Source organism: Castor canadensis, chromosome 15, assembly GCF_047511655.1.
Source record: "Castor canadensis chromosome 15, mCasCan1.hap1v2, whole genome shotgun sequence".
NCBI classification, from domain to species: Eukaryota; Metazoa; Chordata; class Mammalia; order Rodentia; family Castoridae; genus Castor; species Castor canadensis.
In genome coordinates this window covers 83,634,647-83,657,014 of record NC_133400.1, presented here as the reverse complement: position 1 = coordinate 83,657,014, position 22,368 = coordinate 83,634,647, and the positions used below count along the sequence as shown (strand labels likewise).

General features: G+C 35.7%; 1 protein-coding gene across 3 annotated transcripts in view; it reads right to left on the bottom strand.

Annotated features, from left to right (window-relative positions):
* Window positions 1-22,368, bottom strand: part of Upf2 (UPF2 regulator of nonsense mediated mRNA decay) — a 123,560-nt gene that overhangs the window by 84,035 nt on the left and 17,157 nt on the right. For all 3 annotated transcript variants that reach the window (XM_074056652.1, XM_020177095.2, XM_074056653.1), the window contains exons 4-8: window positions 20,170-20,330; window positions 12,230-12,427; window positions 10,717-10,866; window positions 9,519-9,622; window positions 2,924-3,009 (exon numbers count right to left, since the gene is read on the bottom strand). In XM_074056652.1, the coding sequence (XP_073912753.1) occupies window positions 2,924-3,009; window positions 9,519-9,622; window positions 10,717-10,866; window positions 12,230-12,427; window positions 20,170-20,330 (699 nt within the window). The remainder of the gene's footprint in view (window positions 1-2,923; window positions 3,010-9,518; window positions 9,623-10,716; window positions 10,867-12,229; window positions 12,428-20,169; window positions 20,331-22,368) is intronic.

Genomic DNA, 22,368 nt, shown 5'->3' with positions numbered 1-22,368 from the left:
TTTCAAATGACTGTGGAATGTTTGTGAAAACTAGCTATGGAACAAGCCACAGGGAAATTTCAAAAAATAAACAGTAAAAATCATATTCTCTGAATTTAATGCAATACAAACATGGATCATTAACAAAAATCACAAAGCAAAACAGCCCCACTACCTGGAAGAATCAAAATTCTAACAACTCCTTGGCTCACATAGGAAATGAAACTCATACTACAGAATTTCTAGAAAATGTTAAGAAATCAGGACATTTTAGAACTAAAAGACATCACTAAAACCACACTCAAAGGAGAAGTCACACTTCTCTAGAAAAGGAATAAAATAAATAAAAAAGAAGGAAATAGTAAGAGGGTAGAATAATAAATCTAGTAGCCTTTTTTCAGTAGAAAAAAAACTAATAAACCACTAGCTAACATTATCAAGAGGAGAAAGGGGAAATACAAATATAGCATTGTTAGTAACGGTAAAAGACAGGAAAGTCAGAAATGGTTAAAAATAGTACATTCGAGAAAACACTGCAGTTTTAAATGAAAGAACAAGGGAAGTCTTTATGTACAGAGATGAAAAGATATGTATAATAAGTTGCTCTCTGTGTCAAAAACAGGAAATAAAAATCTGTAACTGCATTTTCTTGCACATGCAAAGAAACTTTAGGAGGATGTGTAACAATTAAGATAATGGTTTCCTATTAGGAGGAGTGAGAATTGGGTGGAAAGGGAGATGAGGATAAAGGATCTTCTCATCAAATAATGTTTTATACTTCTGGGTTTTGAGCTATGTGAATGTATTCTTTGTCTTTTAAAACAGCATATAACCAATTCATCAAATATTTTTAATGATGTACTGTGCTTGTATCTTGCTGTTGGAGGTATACAAAATTCAAAGATCTAGCTGATAGTTTTTAGTGTGGTGGTAATACAGGCAGCAAACCAATTAGGATATGATATGCATAATTCTTCATTTGAAGACATCTGAAAGGACCATAAAAAGCACATGTATTTATATGAGGGAAATAAGAGGTTGTTCAGAGAAGACAGTTCCTATGTCAAACTTAAAGATGAGTCAGAGTTTCCAGTGGAAAAACAAAGGAGATCCCAGACAGAGTAGAAAACAGAGGCAAGGGCATGGGAGTGGAGAAGGCAGAGGGTATTCAAGAAATCATTACACATCAGAATTTTGCAAGAAAAATTAAAGAGTGAAAGAAGATGAAAACAAGTAACAAAAGAAAGGGCACTAAATACCATGGTACCTAATTTTGTCACCTGTGTGTCAGACTTTGTCTTCTACATGTCATTGCATAATCAGGCAGTGCTGGGGTATGATAAAGAGGTAAAAATGGCCTCCTCTGTTCTGCAGCTTATAGCTTTAGAGGACAATGTCCTCCAAACACTGGAAGCAGTCCAAGAACAGGGTTTTTGCAACAGTTTGATACCACAACCTTTCCTGCCTGTCTGCACATACTGTTGTCTAGCAGAAATACCATCTCTATAGCCCCTTTCCTCAACCCTGCTTTGTCTAGCTAATTTCTTTCTCAGGTTAAATGTACCTTATTCCACATAGCCTTTTCTGGCTCCACAGACTAAATCACTAAGTTCCACTTGCTCTGTGCTTCAAAGCAGACTGTGCCTCTTTCTGACAATTGCATTTGAAATTTTTCATCTGTCTTCCTCTCTAAATTTTAGGGTACATGAAGAATACAAGAGCCAAGTCAGTCCTGTTCACAATTATATTCTATCTCCACCACCAACCACAGTATACAGCAGACCCTTAATGAATTATTCAATGGATGAATAGACTTTAGAGCACACTTTCATTTTTCCAGATGATCAGACTGATTCTAACAAATTTATAAGGTTATATAAGACTGTGGGCCTATTTCTGAAGGCTTTGGAATTTCACATATCACATTACTATAATCCATATAGTCACCTGTATTACTTTACCAATTATACAGTTCTTAGTTATTCACTCACTATAACAACATTTCTTCTCCCTTGCACCATTAAAATGAAAAACATTTAATGCTTTTCTTTAAGTGTTGCTAACAGGAAATGAAAGGAAAAGGATAAGTTGAAGTCTCACTAAGAAGTCTGGCTTCTGCCTATGAATGGACCAAATCTGAACTTTGCTGAAGAGCTCTTCAGTGAAATCCCTCAGAATCCTCCCTTTAGAGAAAGTATCTTAGCTATGTGGTAATCACCACAGTCATTAACAAATTCTTATTCACTGTTGAATAAACAGAAATGGACCAGCTCCATATTCCTAAGGTAAATAGTCTAAAAGTGGGACTGATAATGTTCAGTTGAAGTAGAGATTTCAGTTTAGCACAATATAAAGCATGAGAATTCTCTAAAAGCACTATGCAACTAAATGTGTCTTGAATTACCAATTCTACCCAAAGGATTCTGGATAGGTTATTTCTATCCAAATAGCCTGAAATTTTTCACTTAAACCTGTTAAAAAGTAAATACACTGAATTAGTATAATCGCTACACAAAATAAAAAACCTACATCATTTACTATTTTTTCTTCTAGCAATTATTGAGTTTATTCTGAAGTTTTTGTTTTGTTTTCTCACTACTATACAGCCCATGCTGGCCTCTAACTCACAATCCTCCTCTGCCTCAGCTTCTTGAATGTGCGGAATCACAGGCATGCACCATCATGTCCAGCAAGTTACTTTTATTTTAAAACATTTCCTCTTAAAATAACATGTAAATATCAAGAGAAATATTTCCATTAAAGGTAACAAGAAAAAAACAAATCAATGAAAAGTAAGTACTAGAAAATGTGCTAATAATAATAATAAAACCTACTGGGTTAAAAAAAAAAAAAAGATAAGTGACAATTTTAAAGAGATAATTAAATCTTATAGCCACCACTACAGAGTAAAAACACCAACAAAATACTTGTTTTTAATACCTACCTTTGTCTAGGAACTATGAAGAGTGCTCGTACCAACTTCTTCCTGTTTGCTTTTGTGTTCATATTCATGCAAAAATCCATTGCTGCCTTTAGGAGAAAGAAAAACATTTTTTCTTAAAAGAAAAATCAATTTAGCTACTAAAAGCAGAAACCATACCTCCTACAATATTCCCAAACATTATTCCTAAACATTTCAAAATGGCCTTAAGATAGCACATTATAAAATACCCAAACTAAAAGATCACTCAGCTTAAAAAAGTTCACTCTCCTTACTTATCTACAACTGCACACTTCTTCCTTTTTTAAGCTCACCAGGTGTTAAAAACAGAACTTCAAGGGTGTGGCCCAAAGACTTACCATGAGATGTTCAGCAAATCCTATATGACTAGTCCAATCAATTGGTTCAAAGGTAAGTAAATCAGTATTAGTAACAAGGGCTAGGAGTATAACTCAGTGGTAGAGTGATCACCTAGACTGTGGGTTCCGTCAAAAGTATTTACTGGGAGGGCTGGTAGAGTGGCTCAAGTAGGCGAGCACCTGACTAGCAAGAATGAGGCCCTGAGTTCAAACCCTAGGACCACCAAAAAAAGTATTTACTGTGAGCCAAGAAAATTACTTATGTTATAAGGATAACCAAAAGCATTACTATTTTAGGAATTAAAATGTGTCCAATATTTTATCAATGCCTAACACCTAACACAAGTATAAATGAAATGTATGTTGAAGAAGTCTTTGAGTAACTGGTATAGTTGTCCCTCAGTATCTACAGGGTACTGGCGGGAGAAATCCACAGATGAAAATTCATGGACGTTCAAATTCCTTAGATAGAATGGCATAGTGCTGGGTACAGTACGTCACACTTATAATCTCAACTACACAGGAGGCAGAGATCAGGAGAATCATACATGGTTCGAGACCAGCCAGGGCAAAAAGTCAGTGACATCCCCATCTCAACAAATAACCAAGGTGTAGCAATACATGCCTGTGATCCCAGCTATGCACAGGTCATGGGTAGAAGGACTGTGGTCCAAGGCTGACCCCAGGTAATAAAACACAAGACTTTTTCAAAAAAATAACTAAAGAAAGAGGCTCACACCTGCAATCCTAGCTCCTTGGAAGGCTAAGATTGAGAGGATCTCAGTTCTAGGCCAGCCTGGACAAAAAAAGTTTGCGAGACCCCATCTCAATGGAAAAAAAAAAAGCTGGACATGGTGGTACATGTCATTCATTCCAGCAACAGCAGGAAGCTTAAAATAGGAGGTTTGCAGCCAGGCTGGCATGGATTCAAAAAAGAGCTGGAAGCATGGCTCAAGTGGTAGAGTGCCTGCTTTGCAAGCACAAAGCCGTAAGTTCAAACCTTAATACCACACACAAAAAAATCTTCACATGTATATTAATTCTTGGACTTCAGCTCCTGCCATATGGGGAGAAATGGAAGCAAGAGACACATTGGTAGTGTCTGTCTGTCTGTGCTAGCACTGCTGCAATGACAACTTATAAATAGCTTTTTGAAACGTGTTCCAAAATGCTTTAGGTAAAGGGCTAGGGATGTAGCTCAGTGGTACAGTGCTTGCCTAGGGTGCCCAAGGTCCTGGGTTCCGTGCCTAGCAATGAAAACAACAACAACAAAAAAAAAAGGGCAGGGAAGAAGTAGAAAGAAGAAAAATATGACGCAGGATAGATCTGAGAGGGTGACCGCGAAATAAGAAGAAAAATTAAAAATAAGCCAAATTCAAAAGCCAAATTGATCTTTTCTGGAAAAGTATGTGCAAGCATTCTTTCATTACACTCCCTTCAGCTTTTAAGTGAACTGCAATCTACTTGGATGAGCAGTGTCACTTAAGAAAAGGTAACTCTTTTATCTTTCTTTCTTTCTCTCTCTTTCTTCTTGGTAATAGGGATTGAACTCAGGACTTCTGTCCATTCCTAAAAGGTAATACTTTGACAAGAAAGGAATGTCCATAAAGATTACACCCATGGTCTCCATGTTTTGGGCAAAAAGAAGCCTACCATAAATTCACTGTATATATGCTTAGGAAATAAAAAAAATTAAAGGTTACCAGGTGATGTGGCCATGTGTCTAGGTAAAAGTTCAAACTGCAATCCTCCTGTTTAGAGGTATAAATATACCCCAGACAAGGATTGCCATTTTGAACCTCTTCACATCTACTCCTGGATAGTAAGGGTGTTCCTCTCTTCATTTCTCTCTGCCTTGGTAAATAAAGCTTTGCTGGCTTTCCACCTTGTGATTTATTTATTTATTTATTTGTGAAATCCCTTGAAAGGCTTTTCATCATGGATTCCAAGAATCTAGGTTCTGGAGAGTGATTATAAAATTGAGTAGAGAATTCCTCTTTTTTATCAGAGACTTCTCCTTATTCCAAACACCCATCCTCATAACAAATATTTACTACATAAAATATTTACCATGTACAAGTATATCAATATATTTATAATGTTTCAGGAAAATGAAATACAGATCAACAATTTTTCTTTTGTGGTGCTGGGTATTGCAAACCCAGGGCCTCGTACATCCTAGGCAGGAGTAATTTCCTACTGACTTTCATTTTTGTAATTTTATATACTCATTTTCTTATTTATATCCTTTTTATTTTTAAACACCATCTCATTAGGCCAGGCTTGGCCTCAAGCTCTCAATCGTCCTAAGTGAGCTCCCAAGTATAAGGATTACAAGCATGTACTAATCCATTCAGCTCTCATTCTTGTCATTTTAAATTTTAGAAATAAAACCCACTTCTTAGCCAGGTACAGTGGTGTATGCCTATAGATCAGGTCCTAGGGAGGCTAAGACAGGAGGATTGCAAGTTCAAAGCCAGCTTGGGCAACTTAGCAAGACCCATTTCAAATAAAATTTTTAAAAAGGTCTGGCAATGTACCTCAGTGTTAGAACACTGGCCTGACTACTTTTTCAGAAGAAAAGAAGTGATATTTAGAGTCCCATAAAGAATCTTGTCCCCCAATAAAGTTTATTTATATATAAAAATTACATTATAAAAAATTTAGAAATTTTGTATCCTTTTAGTACAAATTACATTTTATGACTTAAGAGGAAAAAGTCTCTGGGCACGAAGCATGACTCAACTGGTAGAAGTGCCTGCCTAGCAAGCATGGTCACCTGGGGCAGAAAGTTAGCAAGACCCCATCTCAACCAATAAGCCAGACACAGTGGAGTACACCTATGATCACATATCATATGTGAGAGGAAAGGTAGGAGTATCTCAGCCCTGGGCAAAAATGTGAGACCATATCTGAAAAATAAATAAGGCAAAAAAGGGCTGGGGGCATGGATCAAGTGGTAGAGTGCCCGCCTAGAAAGTGAAAAGCCCCGAGTTCAAACCCCATTATGAAATAAAAATAAATAAAGCCATCCAATCTACAGATGAACTTATATATACAGATACTGCAATATTCTATGTGACTGTGGAAAAGCCACTTACCCCTCACACCCATAAAATGAGAGGCTATACAAACTAGTATCTGACTTAAGTTCATTTGCACCTACGTAATTATCTAAAGAAGTCTTAGATTTCTCTACCTAATTCCCAAATACTTTTCCCCTTATGTTATTTGGAACTTTATTAAAATATATGGAAAAGATTTCTTTCATGGAAGGTGGTGGTCTCCTATTCTTCATCTGACTCTTGGAATTTAATAAGTGGAGATTACCAGCAATAGCTTCCCTCCACCTGCCATGGCACTGGTGTTTGAAAGCAGGGCCTGGAGCTCGCTAGGAAGGTAATCTACCACTTGAGCTACATCCCCAGCCCTTTTTGGCTTTGATTATTTTTTGGATCTGGTCTATTTCTGCCTGGGGACAGCCTCGGATCATGAATCTCCTACCTATATTTCCAGCATACCTGGGCACACAGGCATGCATCATACCCATCTTGTTGGTTGAGATGGGGGTCTTGCTAACTTTTTGTCCAAGCTAGCCTTGAACCTTGATCCTCCAGATCTCTGCCTCCCAAGAAGCTGTCAATAATTCTTAATACCAAGCTAGGAACTAGAGCATACATTCCATTAGTATAACCTGAGATTCACAATAATAATGTTACTAATACACACTAACAATGAAATAACTTTTCCTCAGATACTTTTCCTCTGGCAATTGTTGTACTAGTACTCAAAATGTGAGCAAGAGTGTCAAGAGCTTTCCTCTGTTCACAGTCAATGAATATACTAGTTTAGCAAGGGACAGATTTAGTGACATCCAAAACTGAGAAAAGCAACCAATTGTTTAAGAATGGTTTCTGCTGCATTCTGTAGAGGGAAAAAAGAAGACAACTACTTAAGACAGCAGGGATAAACACTGTAATTACCAAGTTTTCTGAAAATTGTGCATTGACCCAATTACTCTACAAGGAAGCTAATTTGAATGAGTTTCAAGTCCATTTGATTACATGAATAGCTACTAAAAACATCTCAATTATTTGAAGAAAAGCTAAAAGCAGAGAATAACCTAACTTCTACAACTGTCTACAAGGACTCATCTCAAGGCATTGTGGGGAGAAAAGGACAAAAGATTATATTACACTTTAGAGGAAAAATTACCTAAAGCAACAGTTTTCACACATTTGGTCTCAAGAGACTTTACACTCTTAAAAATTATTAGAGACAAGAAAAAACTCTTTAGATAGGTAACACCTATCACCACTTACTATATTCAAAACTAAAACTGAGAACTCTTTTTAAAAAATCCACTTAAGCATAGAAATAAGCCTCATTAATATTTTAAGAAAAAGCTATGCTTTCAAAGTGAAAAAAATTTATTGAGAGAATAAGCATTCTTAAATGAAAGCTGGATTCCTTCATCTACTTATACACTCAATCTGTTGCAATGCATTGTTTTGGATAAAAGTATATAAAGAAAATATGACTATCCAGATACATGTTGGTAGAAAACAGAGGTATATCTTACACATACTTTTCAGTAACTGTAGTTATTTTTTATACAGTACCAAAACTTAACAAATGGTAGGTTTTTAATGGTTAGTTGCAATGCGGAATCTGAAAATGTATCAATAAACATTTCCTGTGGTTAAAATCCACTGGTCTATCTTATATTTTGAATGGATCTTTAGCACTTGTGCCTAGTTTTTAACACAGTACATAACTGGTCATTGAGAATAATAGTTCACTGAGTCATGCATAGCATATAAAGGAGCACATAATAACTGATTAATAATTATACAATTTAGTACCACAGCAATCTCATCAGAAAAGTCTCATCAATAAAATTTCTTTAGAAAAGAAATGAGAAGTTTATCAAACTTATGATTGTGGATGTAAGTTTTCCAGAATTCCTATGTGCTTTGAAAACTCAAACTTGATCACTGCAATAAATACTTTTAGTTGTTTTCCTTGAATTGAAAAGACTCACTTAGAAAAATGCTAAATATCAAAATTTGAATACCTGTGGTTTGCCCATTAGTTCCTCTTAGTAAAAATGGTATTCTATGCTAAAAGCAACTAGTTTAGCTTGCAACTCAATCACACAAGTACTTTTCCTTGAAGTAGAAATGCTTTACTGCCCTTCCCATTTTGTCAGATTAAAAGGATATATACTCAAAGGTTGGGATATAATAAAATCACTCATTTTGGAGGGCTTACCAAGAATAGCATGTGAAAGGAACACTGTATTTTTAATCATAGATGCACTGTAGATGAAGAATACAATGGTGCTACTGCCATTATTAATGCTAAAATGCAGCAAAGCAGTTTTACCCATCATCACTTTTGCAAACATCAAAAAGAGTGAAAAGGGGGAAAACCTGAGTAATATTATGATCTTACAGACCACCTGACAGATCTTTGAATGCCACTGGGAATCCACAAAATATACTTCAAGAACTTGGTGGATGTAGTGGCTCACAGCTATAATCCCAACTATGCAGGAAGCAAAGATCAATAGGATCATGGTTCAAGGACAGTCCAGGAAAGTCAGCAAAGCCCTATCTCAATGAATAAGCCAGGAGTGTTGGTACATGCCTATAATGCAAGCTATGTGGGAAGCATAAATGGGAAGATTGTGGTCCAGGCTGTCCTGGGGCAAAACTGCAAGACACAATCTGAAAAAAATAACAAAATAACTACATAAAAGAGCTGAAGGCATGGCTCAAGCAATAGAGCACCTGCCTAGCAAGCATGAATGAGGCCCTGAGTTCACACTCTAGTACCGTACATACACACACACACAAAGAACCTCTCATCTGGGTTAGAGGTATAATTCAAGTGGTAGACCTTTGCCTAGCAATCACAAAGCCCTGGGTTTAATCCCACGTACTAGAACAACAACAAAAATAGCCTCCCATCTAAAACACTATTTTCCAAACCAAAGAATCCTGTGTGAAGGTGTGAAGGGAAAGGTTTTAATCCAACAGAATTGTGGCACCAGTTCCACTTTCAAACAGAGTATCTATTTGTTTTATCTGTTTATTTTGATTCTCATAAAACACTCCATGTGAAGAAATGGTTCATGTGACAGCTCAAATAGTCTGAAAAACACAGGCACTGCAAATTAGAGGACTCCTACAAAGTCTATCTGCTTGGGTAAAATTGCACAAGGAAAAGGATACCTTATCAATCAGATCTCGGTTGACACAGTTAGGCAACTGCTGGAGGAAAGCATCTACTATGAGCTTGAGATGAGATCCAGTGCTGGCTTCTTCATCTTCTTGGTCTAATACAAAATTAGTTTTTGAATAGATTAAAAAATAAACAGAGAACACATAAGAATAAAAGCATCCATATATAAGTTACTTGGGAAACAGGTTATCTAGAGCTATTTTCATTCTTACGAAAAAGCATTTTTAAAGATACTTTTAGAAAGCTTGGGTAACTCTAGAATTATAACTCCAAGTCACTACAGTCTTTCAGATATCAACTATAAAAAGGCAAACTTTTGCCATTAGATACACAAACTTACTCATAAAATGCATGTAGCTTTGTAGTAGATCTAGCACTGCCTGGCATCCTACCTACCGTGTGCTTCAACTGACAGCATTACCAACTCTGGTGTTTGAAGAACTAAGCTTCCCTAGTCCATGTGATTCTTCCGGGGGTGGCTGCTGCCAAACAATGCACAGCACAGCATTCCTCAGGCCATGTGGGTAAGCATAGCACAGGACTAGGCAGTAGTGGAAGAATAACTCTCTTCCTCTGATGCTACTAGCTGGTATGACTTAAGCCTGGGGCATCCTCCAGCCATGCCCACCCTCCTTTCTTCCTGTGGAGATAGTGAATGTGCAGTAGGAAAACAATGAAGCTAACAGAGAGAAAAGCAGCACCGACAGAGGTATCCTTCTAATAAAGAATCCTAACTAATAAACTCCAAAGGAAGTATTTAAGGAACAAAGAATGTAAGTATTTTATTACTAAATACAACACGATTCAATTAAAAAGACACACAACATCGACACTGACAAACTGATAATGCTAGTTGTGTTTCTATCAACTTAGCCATTTTAGAATAACTTTCAAATACAATTATGTTCATTTAGTGAAGATTGTCACAGAATTAAAATATTCAGAACAATATCAAATTGTCAGAAAAGTGTAAGGTCTTAAGATATTTAGAATTCAGATGATCACTAAGGCTTATAGTCACATGATATTCAATAGTGTTTTGTTCTAATTAAAACTCCAAAACAATGAGACTAAAAAACAACAGAAAACTATAAAAATCATAGAATTAAAGAGAAAAGATCCATATTCCTAAGCAAGACCTTTGTGCAAAAATAATCAAAAGTGAAAGTTGGCAAGACAGTCCTTTACCTTGCTCATCAAGAAGTTTCTTGGTAAGATCTTCAGCTTCATCACCACCTTCTAACTCCAAGGTGTCATCATTAATTTCTAGATTCTCCAACTCAAGTTCCAAATCATCAGGACTTGATACCTCCTTATTATCCTTAGTTTCTTTTGCCTCTGTTTAAAAATATACATGAGTCCCCAGGTTTGGTCACCAATACCATGAAAATATGAAAGTAAAACCACCAACAAATATTTCTGAATTAAAAGTCATATTAAAATGCAAAAATAGTTAAGAATTCATAAAATCTGCATAACTTATGTTAGAAGCTACATATATATATGGCAACAAATGTGAGTGAAAACAATACATTCAGATTTTATAAAATAGATTATGCTCATTGTGAACAAATACCATAACTTCTTTGATTCTGTATGCCATTTGCTCATGGACGGGATGGATGGATGGAGCCAGGAGCCAGAGGCTCACGTCTATAATCTTAGCTACTTGGGAGGCTGAGACTGGGTGAATCACAGTTCAAGGTCAGCCTAGGAAAACAGATCTTGAAACCCCATTTCCAAAATAACCAGGACAAAAAGGACTGGAGGTGTGGCTCAAGAGGGAGAGCACCTGTTTTGCAAGTGTGAAGCTCTGAGTTCAAACTTCAATCCCAACAACAACAAAAAACGGATGGAAGGAAGGAAAGATGAATGGAGGCTTACATGGTATGAGGATCTGTGCTAAAGATGAGGGAAAATAAAGGTGATTAGATAAACTGGTTTCAGATTAAGAAAAGCTCTCAAACTCCAAGATGAGGAGTTCAGACTTTTTCTTCTTTGTATTACCTTAGTAGGCTGTGAGCAGGAGGTAACATTTAAATGTGATTTGATATAAAATTAACTTAACAGCAATATACAAAACAAATTAGAAAGACAGAAAAGAGTAAATGAAGAAAGATTAATTAGGAAAATACCCTTATAATTTAGATTCAAGGGTGAGAGGAAGACAAAAAAGTGGAAGATAGCAAAGGAAAATGGTTAGAAAGAGGAGGGATAAAAAATAAAGAGAAACTAAATCTTAGTCCAACAAGATTGGCAAAAAAGTTGATACATGTTGAAGTTTGATGATAGGAGTTCACAATGCAAGTTCATTATGCTAATCTTTCTTTTGTATTTGAAATTTTTCATAGGTAAAAAATAATGAAACAAAAAACCCGAGTTAAAAATTTATGCTTAAAGTACTGTATTTCTCAGCTTCATCTTTTATATCCTCTAATCTTCTGAGTTCTGCATTGAAGCAGAAATGTCTTACTGATACCTGATGTCACACCATATATGGGAGAACATTAAATGTACTGACTCTGGCAAAAGTATGTCAATTATCACCCTTTAATTACTTTTAACTAATATATATGTTATTCTCATTCATTTACTATAATGTTCAGTACAAAACTAGTAATTAAACTTTTTCTTAATAAATAGCATTTTGACACTTATTTCTGGAGCATTTTCATATTAGTTTTTTTCCTCTAGACTTTACCTTTGGAATCATCTTTATTAGATTCCTTGTTCTGGCAACTTTTTTCATTGTCTTTAAACAAGATGGCTGGAACAAAAGCTTTCAAATCAATGAGGTTCTCATAAAAATTCCGAGCATCCTCATCTTCCCATATGCCACCTTCTAAGTCATATTCTCCAGGTTTACCAGGTGTAAAAATATCAATTCCAGGTCCATGCTCTACAGAAAAAGAAACCACAGATAACTAACATCATTTCAGATATAGCAGGTAAACATAATATTACAGCTTTTATTTTCAATTTTATAACTATTAAATTTCCATTTTTTGGGGGGTGGGCAGTACTAGGGTTTGAACCTAGGGCTTCATTTCTGCTAGGGAGGCACTCTACCACTGGTACAATGCCTCCAGCCTGAACCTCCATTGTTTGTCATTTTTTTGTGTATTTTGGCTTGAACTCAGGGTCTCACACTTGCTAAGCAGGAACTCTACAACTTGAGCCACCCCACTAGCCCTTTTTTGTGTTCAGTATTTTCAAGATAGGGTCTCACAAACTATTTGCCCAGGCTGGCCTCGAACCATGATCCTTCTCATCTCCGACTCCTGACTAGGATTACAAGCATGAGTCACTGGTACCTAGCCCAAATCTTACTTGTTTTAACTGACTGGAACTTCTTCAATCAACAAGCACTTGGAACTCACAAACTGTGTTTCAAATAAGGTCCTGACTCAGAATATAAGATAGCTCAGACTAAGCATGCTTTTCTTTTAAATTTGTCTTAAGCAATTAATATGAGATTTAATAGGTATTTAAGTTCATGAAATTTAAAAAATCAAAATAACAAACATATAAGCTTGGCCATTCCTAAAAGCCCACCTCCTCCATGGAGCATTTCTGTGGTAACTCCCAACCCTCTACACCACTCAGATCACACTTATACTCTATTTATATCTTCACAAATAGACCATAACCCAGAATTCACAATTGCCCCTCCATTAGGAAGACTCGATACATGGTAGAATGCTATAAATGTTAGTCAATTGATAAATAAATGAAAAAGAGAAAAAAGATAAAGAAATATATAGGTGTGCCTCCATGTCTCTTTCTTTCTCGCTTTGGCATGCTACACAAGAACTCTACCACAGAGCTACATTCCCACCTATATATCTCTTAATAAGGGTGGAAAATTGTATGTATGTTTACCCACACACTCTCTGATGCTCCACTGTTACATACAACTATAGATTCATAAACTCAGAACACTGAAAGTAGTGAATTCCCTACTCCATGATTATGAAACTATCCATAAACTTATCTATTTGCACTGTACTTCTCTTCAAACTAGAATTGTAAATATAATAATCATGCACATTAAAATTAACCCTAAGAAAAGTGAAGATTATTCATTTAATGTCATGTAAAACAACAACAACAACAAAACACTGGCTTCCCAACTAACTCTCTATACTTCTTTTAGATATAAATCAATATCCGTGCTTTTCAATACAGGCTCACTAGAATACTAAACTCACACACCAAAAAGGTAAAGACTGATAAATCTAAAACCTGTGTTTAATGAAAAATATAAACAAAAGCAAAGGACAAACTAAAAGATGTTGACCATATTAATACAAAAAGTATCCATAAGATACAGAGTATAGTATAATAAAACACATAATGTGGTTTTGTCCCTGATACCTTGAGTAGAAAGAGCCCCTAAAGCCCATGGAAATTCTTGAGGGATATGTCTTTTGCTATTCCTAAGGAGCCTCTTTTGATCTTACCTGAGGTTATGCTAACCAAGTAAATTAGAGCAGGGCATATTGCCTCAGAATGGGACCAGTCACCAGAAAAACCAGGAAGGTAAGGGTAGGGATTAAATCTTGCACAAGTAGATTTGAAGAGCTTAGAGGTTGGTCAAAAAACACATCCAGGTACAGAGAGGTTACACACCTCAACTCCACAGGGGCAGAGGCTCCTGCTTCTGGACTTGTCCCATGTACCTATGTACTTCTTTATTTGCTATCCATCCGTATCCTTTACACTATCTTTTATAGTAAACAAGTACACTGGAAGGGTTTCTCTGAGTTCTGTGAGCCATTTTAGTGGATTATCAAAACAGAGGAGGTGCTGTTTGAACTGCACATTTATAGCTCATCAGTCAGACGTACAGGAGGCCAGACTTGCAATTGGCATCTTAAGTAGGGAGTAGTTTTAAGGGACTAAGCTTTTGAAGATAGTATCAGAACTAATTAAACTAAGAACACCAATGTGGTATCAGAGAATTTGTAAACATAGGGAAAAAGCCACACATTTGGCATCAGAAGGAAACCTGTGGGGTTTTCTTACTTTTTTTTTTTTTGATATGTGGTCTCTATAGATAGCCCAGGCTGGCCTAAAAATTACAATTCTTATGCCTCTGCATCCCCAGTGTTGGGATTACAGGTGCCTCCCACAAAATGTTTATTTTTTTTCAGAAAGAGCTTTATGTACAAATGCAAACAAGAATTGGTAAAATCTCCAAACAGATAAGTAAAAGAGCATATGAAAAGATCCTTAGCCACAGTATAAAACAGGATAAAGCTAAATGAAAAATTTAATTATAAAAAATTTAAAAGCTAGACATGATCAAGTAGCAATAGGACAATAAGAAAAATAAGCACTTGACTGATGGGAGGGAGTAGTTACCAGTGCCTATCAATATTTAAAATAAACATAATCTTTGATCTTTCAAGATTCCTTCAAGGAAATTATTCCTCAGAAATAACAGGAAATGAGAACCATGATTTACAAGCATGTCCTTGGTAGCACTGTTTTGCACCATGGGGCAAAACTTGAAAGAACCTAAATATCAATAAGGTAGGGGTGACAAGCCACATATATACACTATTGCTGTGATCTTACTTGCTTTAAACCCCTCCCCCTGAAAAAGTCTTGTGTTGAAACTTAATCTCCAATGTGAGAGCATCAAGAGGTGGGGTGTTTGGGCTCCATCTTGATGAACAGGATGAATGTCCTTCTCAGAGGTACTAGGGTGCTGAGGATGCAGCTCAGTGATAGATCTTGCTTGGTTAGCATCGACAGGGTCCTGGGTTCAATCCCCAGCACCACAAAAAAAGTAAAGAAAAGTCACTAAAAAGCCTGTTTGTCCTTTCCCCCATGTGAGAATACAGTAAGAAGTTACCACTACAAAGCAGAGGGCAAGTGGTTTCTAGGCATCACATTTATTAAAGCCTTGATTTGGATTTTTCAAAATTATGAACAATAAATGTCTATTATTTATAAATTACCTAGTCTACACCTACAGTGGATAAAACAACTAAACAATGTTAAGGTGTTAAGAGGAATGAGATATTTTTACATGAATTGACTCAGGAAGTTCTCAAAAATATATTGAAAGAAAAAGAGAAGTCATGCAAAATAACATCCTACCAAAATTAACAAGAAAGCTGTTTGTAGATCTGATTATTTGTATACTGTGCAAAAAGAAAGAAGTCTGGACAGATTCCTATCAAACTTTAACACTAGTTTTCTTGGAATGGATCTGATAGGAAACATTCACATTTTATCCTAAAATGTGCATGAATATTTTACATATCTTACTATGCACTATGGTAAAGGTGTAAAGAAACAATCATTCTATAGAAGATTTTTTTGGAGAAAACATGGCATTATATATTGAAACTTAAAATGCATGTACCCTTTTAACCCAAGAACTCTACTTCTAGGAATTTATCCTGAAAATACTAGTGTGCATACAGAAAGCAGCAAGTTCAGAGATTTTGTTATAGCACTGACTGTAATAGTAAAACTAGAAATAACTTAAAATGTCAAGCAACAGAGGACAAGTAAATCATAGCACATTTATACAACAAGATATGATTGTGCAGTAATTTAAAGAATTAAATGGCTCTTTACATATGGATATATAATTAATTGAAAAATGCAGCTACACAATAAATACATATTATCATATGATCTCATTTCTGTGAGGTAAAAAATCATATATTGATCACTGAATAATTTAGGCTCCTTCAGGCCAAGATGAAGTACCAATGACCTAAAATAACTAAAAATCCAACCAAACAATATAAAAATGGCTTCCTCTCTCTCTCTCTCTCTCTCTCTGGCAGTGTTGGAGATTGAACCCAGGGCCTCAAGAGTGCTGGGGGGCAAATGTTCTATCACTGAGCTGCACCCACAGCTCTAAAACAATGTTTTTCAAACATTAGCTATGGGTAGCACAGAAAAATAATCCCTGAATTAGGACAAACAAATAAAAAACTGAGCCTACAACTGCTCTAGCTTACTCCCTAGATTTTCCAGGCTGTGGCCAAGTAAGGGAGGAAGTAAGCAGAGGAAGCATTTTCCCAGAAATGAGGATGACAAAGTGGAGTCTGGCAAGACTCTAGCCATAGCAGCTAGAGTTCTCAGGACAGAGCCCAAAAGAAGAAAATGGCACAGAGAAAGGCCTTAAGGATTTACAGAGGGTCCTTCTTGAATGTTCACCTATGTACTGATCAACCCCTATGTGTGAGACTGGAAAAATATCTACTTAAAAAAATGAGTTTGCACACAGGAGCTTACATGGGCCTGGAATAGTCTGTATATCCTGAAGGCAGAATAGAGAAATCTTCTCATGAGTCGAGAAGGGTATTGTCTCAGTATTAGGAAAATTAGTCCTGGACTAAAGGCTGCTTTGATAGCTCCTTACGAAGCGTTCTTTCATATATAAAACTTTCCAAGGGCTGGGGGGCATGGCTTGATCGTACAGCACCTACCTAGCAAGTACAAGGCCCTGAGTTTGAACCCCAATACTACCAAAAAAAAAAAAAAAAAGAGAAACTTCCAAGTAACTTAATTTCACCCCAGAAGAAAGCTTAATGATAGTCATAAGAACACGAAAACATCTAGCACACATCCAATAAAACATGACCAAAGTAGAAAAAAAATGACAAGAAATATACAAAGAAAGTTAATCACAATAATTTGAGCCAACTCAAAATGACACAAATGATGAAACTGGTACATAGGGACAATAAAAATTAAAACTGTATTTTATATGTTCAACAAGCAAGTTAGAATGAACATGTTAAGAGACAAGGAAAATATATACAGCTTTTAAGGTCGGGCAAGGTGATTCACACCTGTAATCCTCGTTACTTGGGAGATCAGAAAGATTGTGGTTTGAGGTCAGCTCAGGCAAAAAAAGTTCAAGAGATCCCTGCCTATCTCAACCAATAAAAACTGTGTATGGTAGTGGGCCTGTCAACACTGCTATGCAAGAAGGACAAATAGAAGGATCACAGTCCAGGGCAGTCCAGGTATAAGCTTGAGACCCTATTCAAAAAATACTTAAGGTAAAAAAAGGCTGGGGTGTGGCTCGAGTGGTATATCACCTGCATAGGAAGCGTGAGGCCCTTAGTTCAAAGCCCAGTACTAAAAATGTGTACGTGTATACACATACACACACACACACACACACACACACACACACACACACACACACACATCCAGCTTTTAGAGTTAAAACTACATCTCTAGATGAGACTCACACTATATTAGATACTGTAAAAGAAAAGAATGAACTTCAAAACATAGCAATAGAAAATATCCAACAGAAAAACACAAAGAAAAGAACAGTTAAGAATAAAAATACTGAAAGACAAAGAACAAATGAGTAATGGGACAACTTCCAACAATGTAATACAATCATACTGAGTACCCACAGGAAAGGAGACAGAGGGAAAACAAACAATACATTTGAAGAAATAAAGGTCAAGGTTTTCCAAACTTGATGAGAACTGATCCAAGAAGTTTAATGAACCCCAAGCTTAAGAAGCACAAAGAAAACCAGGTCATGGCTGGCAAGAGTGAGGCCATTAGTTCAAACCCCAGTACTGCCAGAAAAGAAAAGAAAAAAGTAGGGAAAAGAGAAGTGGGAAAAAAAGAAAACCATGTCAAGTTACACAATTAAGTAATGATTTCAATGCCTGCAAAGCATGAAGTCCTGAGCTCAAACTCCAGTACCTCCAGAAAAATAAAAGGTGGGGGGTGGGCTGAGGAGACAGAATTTTGTCAAGGTCTATTATCTTTGAAAAGTGCCTAAAAATACTTTTAAAGTCATCTAAAATTTAAAAAGGGGGCTTGGAGTGTGGCTCAAGTGGAAAAGTGCCTGCTTAGCAAGCTCAAGGCCCTGAGTTCAAACTCTAGTACCACCAAAACAAAAATAAATTAAATGAAAAATGAGCTTAAATTTCAGTGTAACTTTTTTAGGGAAAAAACAATAAATAAACCAACAAAATCAATACCAAAAGATGCTAATTATGAAAAGATTTTGGTTCTAAACTATTATAATACACTAAGAAAGTTCTAAGAAACCACCCAAATTCAACCAAAACACAAATTCTATAGTGGAATTTCTTTTTAAAAAATTTAAAGGTTGGGAATGTAGCTCAGTGGTAGAATGCTTGACGCTTAGCATGCACAAATCTCTGAGTTTGATCTTCAGCACTGCCAAAATAAATAAATAAATAAACAGTGTGAGATGCATTGATTTTTTTTTGTTGTTTTGTTTTTAGAGACAGATTCAGGCTCTGAAGCCCATGCTGGCCTTGAACTCTCAATCTTCCTGCCTTGGCCATCAGAGTGCTGGTGTATGTCATCGATTTTTGAGACAGAAAATTTACTGGGTATCATGCACATGATTATATATAAAAATAGTAAAATAAATGCATTTTTCTACTATAAGTAAGATGTAAAATACAAAATACATTTTTGTATTATACATAAATGGATGCTCTAGCTGGGTGCTGGTGGGTCATGCTTATAATCCTAGCTACTCAGGAGGCAGGGATCAGGAGGATTGTGGTTCGAAGCCAGCCCAGGCAAACAGTTCATGAGACCCTATCTTGAAAAAACCTTTCATAAAAAAGGGCTGGTGGAGTGGCTTAAGGTATAGGCTCTGAGTTCAAACTTCAGTACTGCAAAATAAATAAATAAATAAATAAATAAGGATACTTTACAAATACTTCACTAGTGATTTTCTTTTTCTTTTTATCTTTTTAAAAATTATTATTATCATTGCTGCTGTACTGGGCGTACACTGTGTCATTTACCAAAATTCTTACAATATATTATAGTTTAATTCACTCTCTCCATCATTCTCCATTATCATCCCCTCTCCTCAATATTTTCAAGTAAATAGAATTGCTGGATATTTTTAAGCTTAATGGTTTGTTAGTATTTATGTAATGTAAACATAATTACTTTATCAAATAACTGATGTGACAAAATAAGAGTAATATGTTAGGAGCCTTAGCAACAGAAAAACAATCAAAAAGGAAGCTTAAAACACCTTTGAGATAATATTAAAAATAAATTAATCCCACAGAACTTCCAAGCAAGCTTTAGTTCTAAATAACACGTTAATGTATCATTCAAAACAAATACATTAAAAATAAGGATACATTCAGAAATATTAGAATTCCAAGGTCCAATTCTTGTTACCTGTTTGACAAAGTAAATCGTTCTATAACCCCAAGTATGGTTTAAGAGGGGTTGGTTTAAGACAGGTCCCTATTGTGGATGCCTATTAAAAAAAGGATCTGAAGGAACACATCAAAATACCATATGAGTGGGAGGGGGCGGGGTGGGTGGTAAGGGAGGGGGTGGGGGCAGGGGGGAGAAATGACCCAAGCATTGTATGCACATATGAATAATAAAAAAATTAAAATTAAAAAAAAATACCATATGAGTAAATGGTTTTTCTCTACAGACCTTTCCCATTTTAGGGATGCTACTTCAAGTAGCTCTGGAAGGCTATTTATTAGGTCTTCATACTTTCATTCAAATTTTTGGAAAGCATTTTAAAAACTTAAATTTTCAATAGTGTACATTTGACAAGCCTAAAAGTAAGTGACAGTGCTTATTAAAAAATAATTATACTTAAGGACATCTTACCTTCTGGTGCTGGTTTGTCCTGAGGAAGATCTGGCATATTTTCATCCAAAAGATCTGCTAAGGATTGCGAATTTGCCAGAAGTTTCTGATAAGACATGGCAAATTCTTCATATTGTTTATGTCTGTCTTCACTTAGCTCCCCTTTAGAATGTAGAATACGCCTATAAACAAATGAGGAAATAATCTGATAAGTTTATCAAGACAGGATCGTGTGTTGTCACACAGGAAATGCACAGATTTCACACAACATTCTTTGCTAACTTATTTTATTATCTCACATTTACCAGATATACCTGAAATATTAAAATAAGTATAATCAAAATAACATAAGAAATTAAATTTCCTCAAACGTGGAGTATGCCTTCAGAAATAGCAAAATATTTAACAATGTTACTAAATAACGAGATTACTTAGTATTTTGTTATAACCACTCTCCCCTGACAGTTAACCAAAAATATTTTTGCAACTAGCACTCAAGTTTTCAAAAGCAAAAAGTTAAAAAAAGAATCAGGTAATTTTAAACCTCTGCAATGATTTCATAAAGAAATATATTTAACAATATGCTATAAAATTATTTTGTTATACCATACTCCTCTCATAGTGAACTAAAAATATTTAACACATCTACACAAGTCACTTTTCAAAACCAACAGACTTTGAAGGGGTTCAAAACCAGAATCAGTTATTCTGAAAGTTGAGTTGAGTGAAGATAATCTTTTGAAAAAGCCCACATCTGCCATACAGCCAATTCTCAACTTACAGTGCAAGCACCGGTTAATCATCCACTCCACATATATTAACAGAGCAACCCATTTATCCAAGCCCAGGCTTTCTTGAGGTTAGAAATACCACTGCTCCCACTTTACAACAGTATACTAATCAGTCACCATGATTACAAATGCAAAACTACTGGAAAATAAAGTGTACAGTCAAAATTCCCACCATATTAGTATAAATGGTTAAGACTTATACAGCAGAATCCAATTTGGTTTATACTAAGTATTTATGTGGTGGTATAACATTTGAAATTTATAAATTACAACGCAAACACAATGTAGGTTTTGAAAAGTCAACTGTGAATTGTAAACTATGTCATTTTCAAAAGTAATTCCTCCAGGATTTTTATTGCTTGTCACTTGAGGTGGCTAATATCATAGGCATCAGCTAACGGCATCCAGCTTAAGTAAATGATTTAAATAAATACTGCTCAGAAGTAAGCTACTTTAAAATGTTTGCAATTTACTATCAGAGGTGATAAAAACTGAAGAGTTCATTCTGAAGCAAATTATGTTAGAAGACATAATAATGGTTCTAAGAGATTTCAAAATTTCTAATGACAATTAAGATGCAACATTATCTCAATTAGTACTTGGAAAGAAACTGGAAAATACCCCAGAATAACATAACCTGGAAATTTGTTTCTCTAACAAATTCTGACTTCTGGTTATCTCAAGAACAAAGAACTTCTGATATATATCTATAAAACGTGGTAACAAAATGATCAGAGCAGAAAATGAAGGGTAGAGTGCCCTGAGTTCAAACCCCAGTACCACCAAAAAAGAAAAAACAAAACAAAACAAAAAAAAACCCAGAAAATGAGCAGTCCTAATCTAGTATCAACCTCATATTCAAATATTTGCCTGGGTCTTAGCACTTGGTCAATTAAAAGTGATTTAATTCACTGATGGATCCATGTGTCTGGGTTCCAGTTCCTTTCCAGTCCTACTGGAACCAAACTAAAACTTTAAAACTTCAGAGACATTCCTCAAACTCATTCCCCATCTCAATTCCATGATCAAATTCTTTAATAGCACTAAATTACTAACTAGTGAGTGATTCGGTGAAAACAATTCTCAGGGGAAAAGCTCAGCTTTTGGTTGGCTTATTTTCTAACTATATCCTGCAGAATGTATTTTGTAACTAGGACATTCACTATTTATTGAATATGTATTTACTAAACACCTAAATCCACAGATGTAGTAAGACCTAAAGCAGAAAAATAACCCATGAGAGGTACCTAAAATCACTTAGAAAACCTAATGACTTAAAATAAGGGCTGGTGGAGTGGTTCAAGTGGTAAGATCACCTGCCTAGCAAGCATGAGACCCTGAGTTCAAACCCCAGGGCCGCCAAGAAAAAAAAAAATTAAACATTTATAATTCTATGTATGTGACAGATTGTTGTAACTTTACAAAGTTC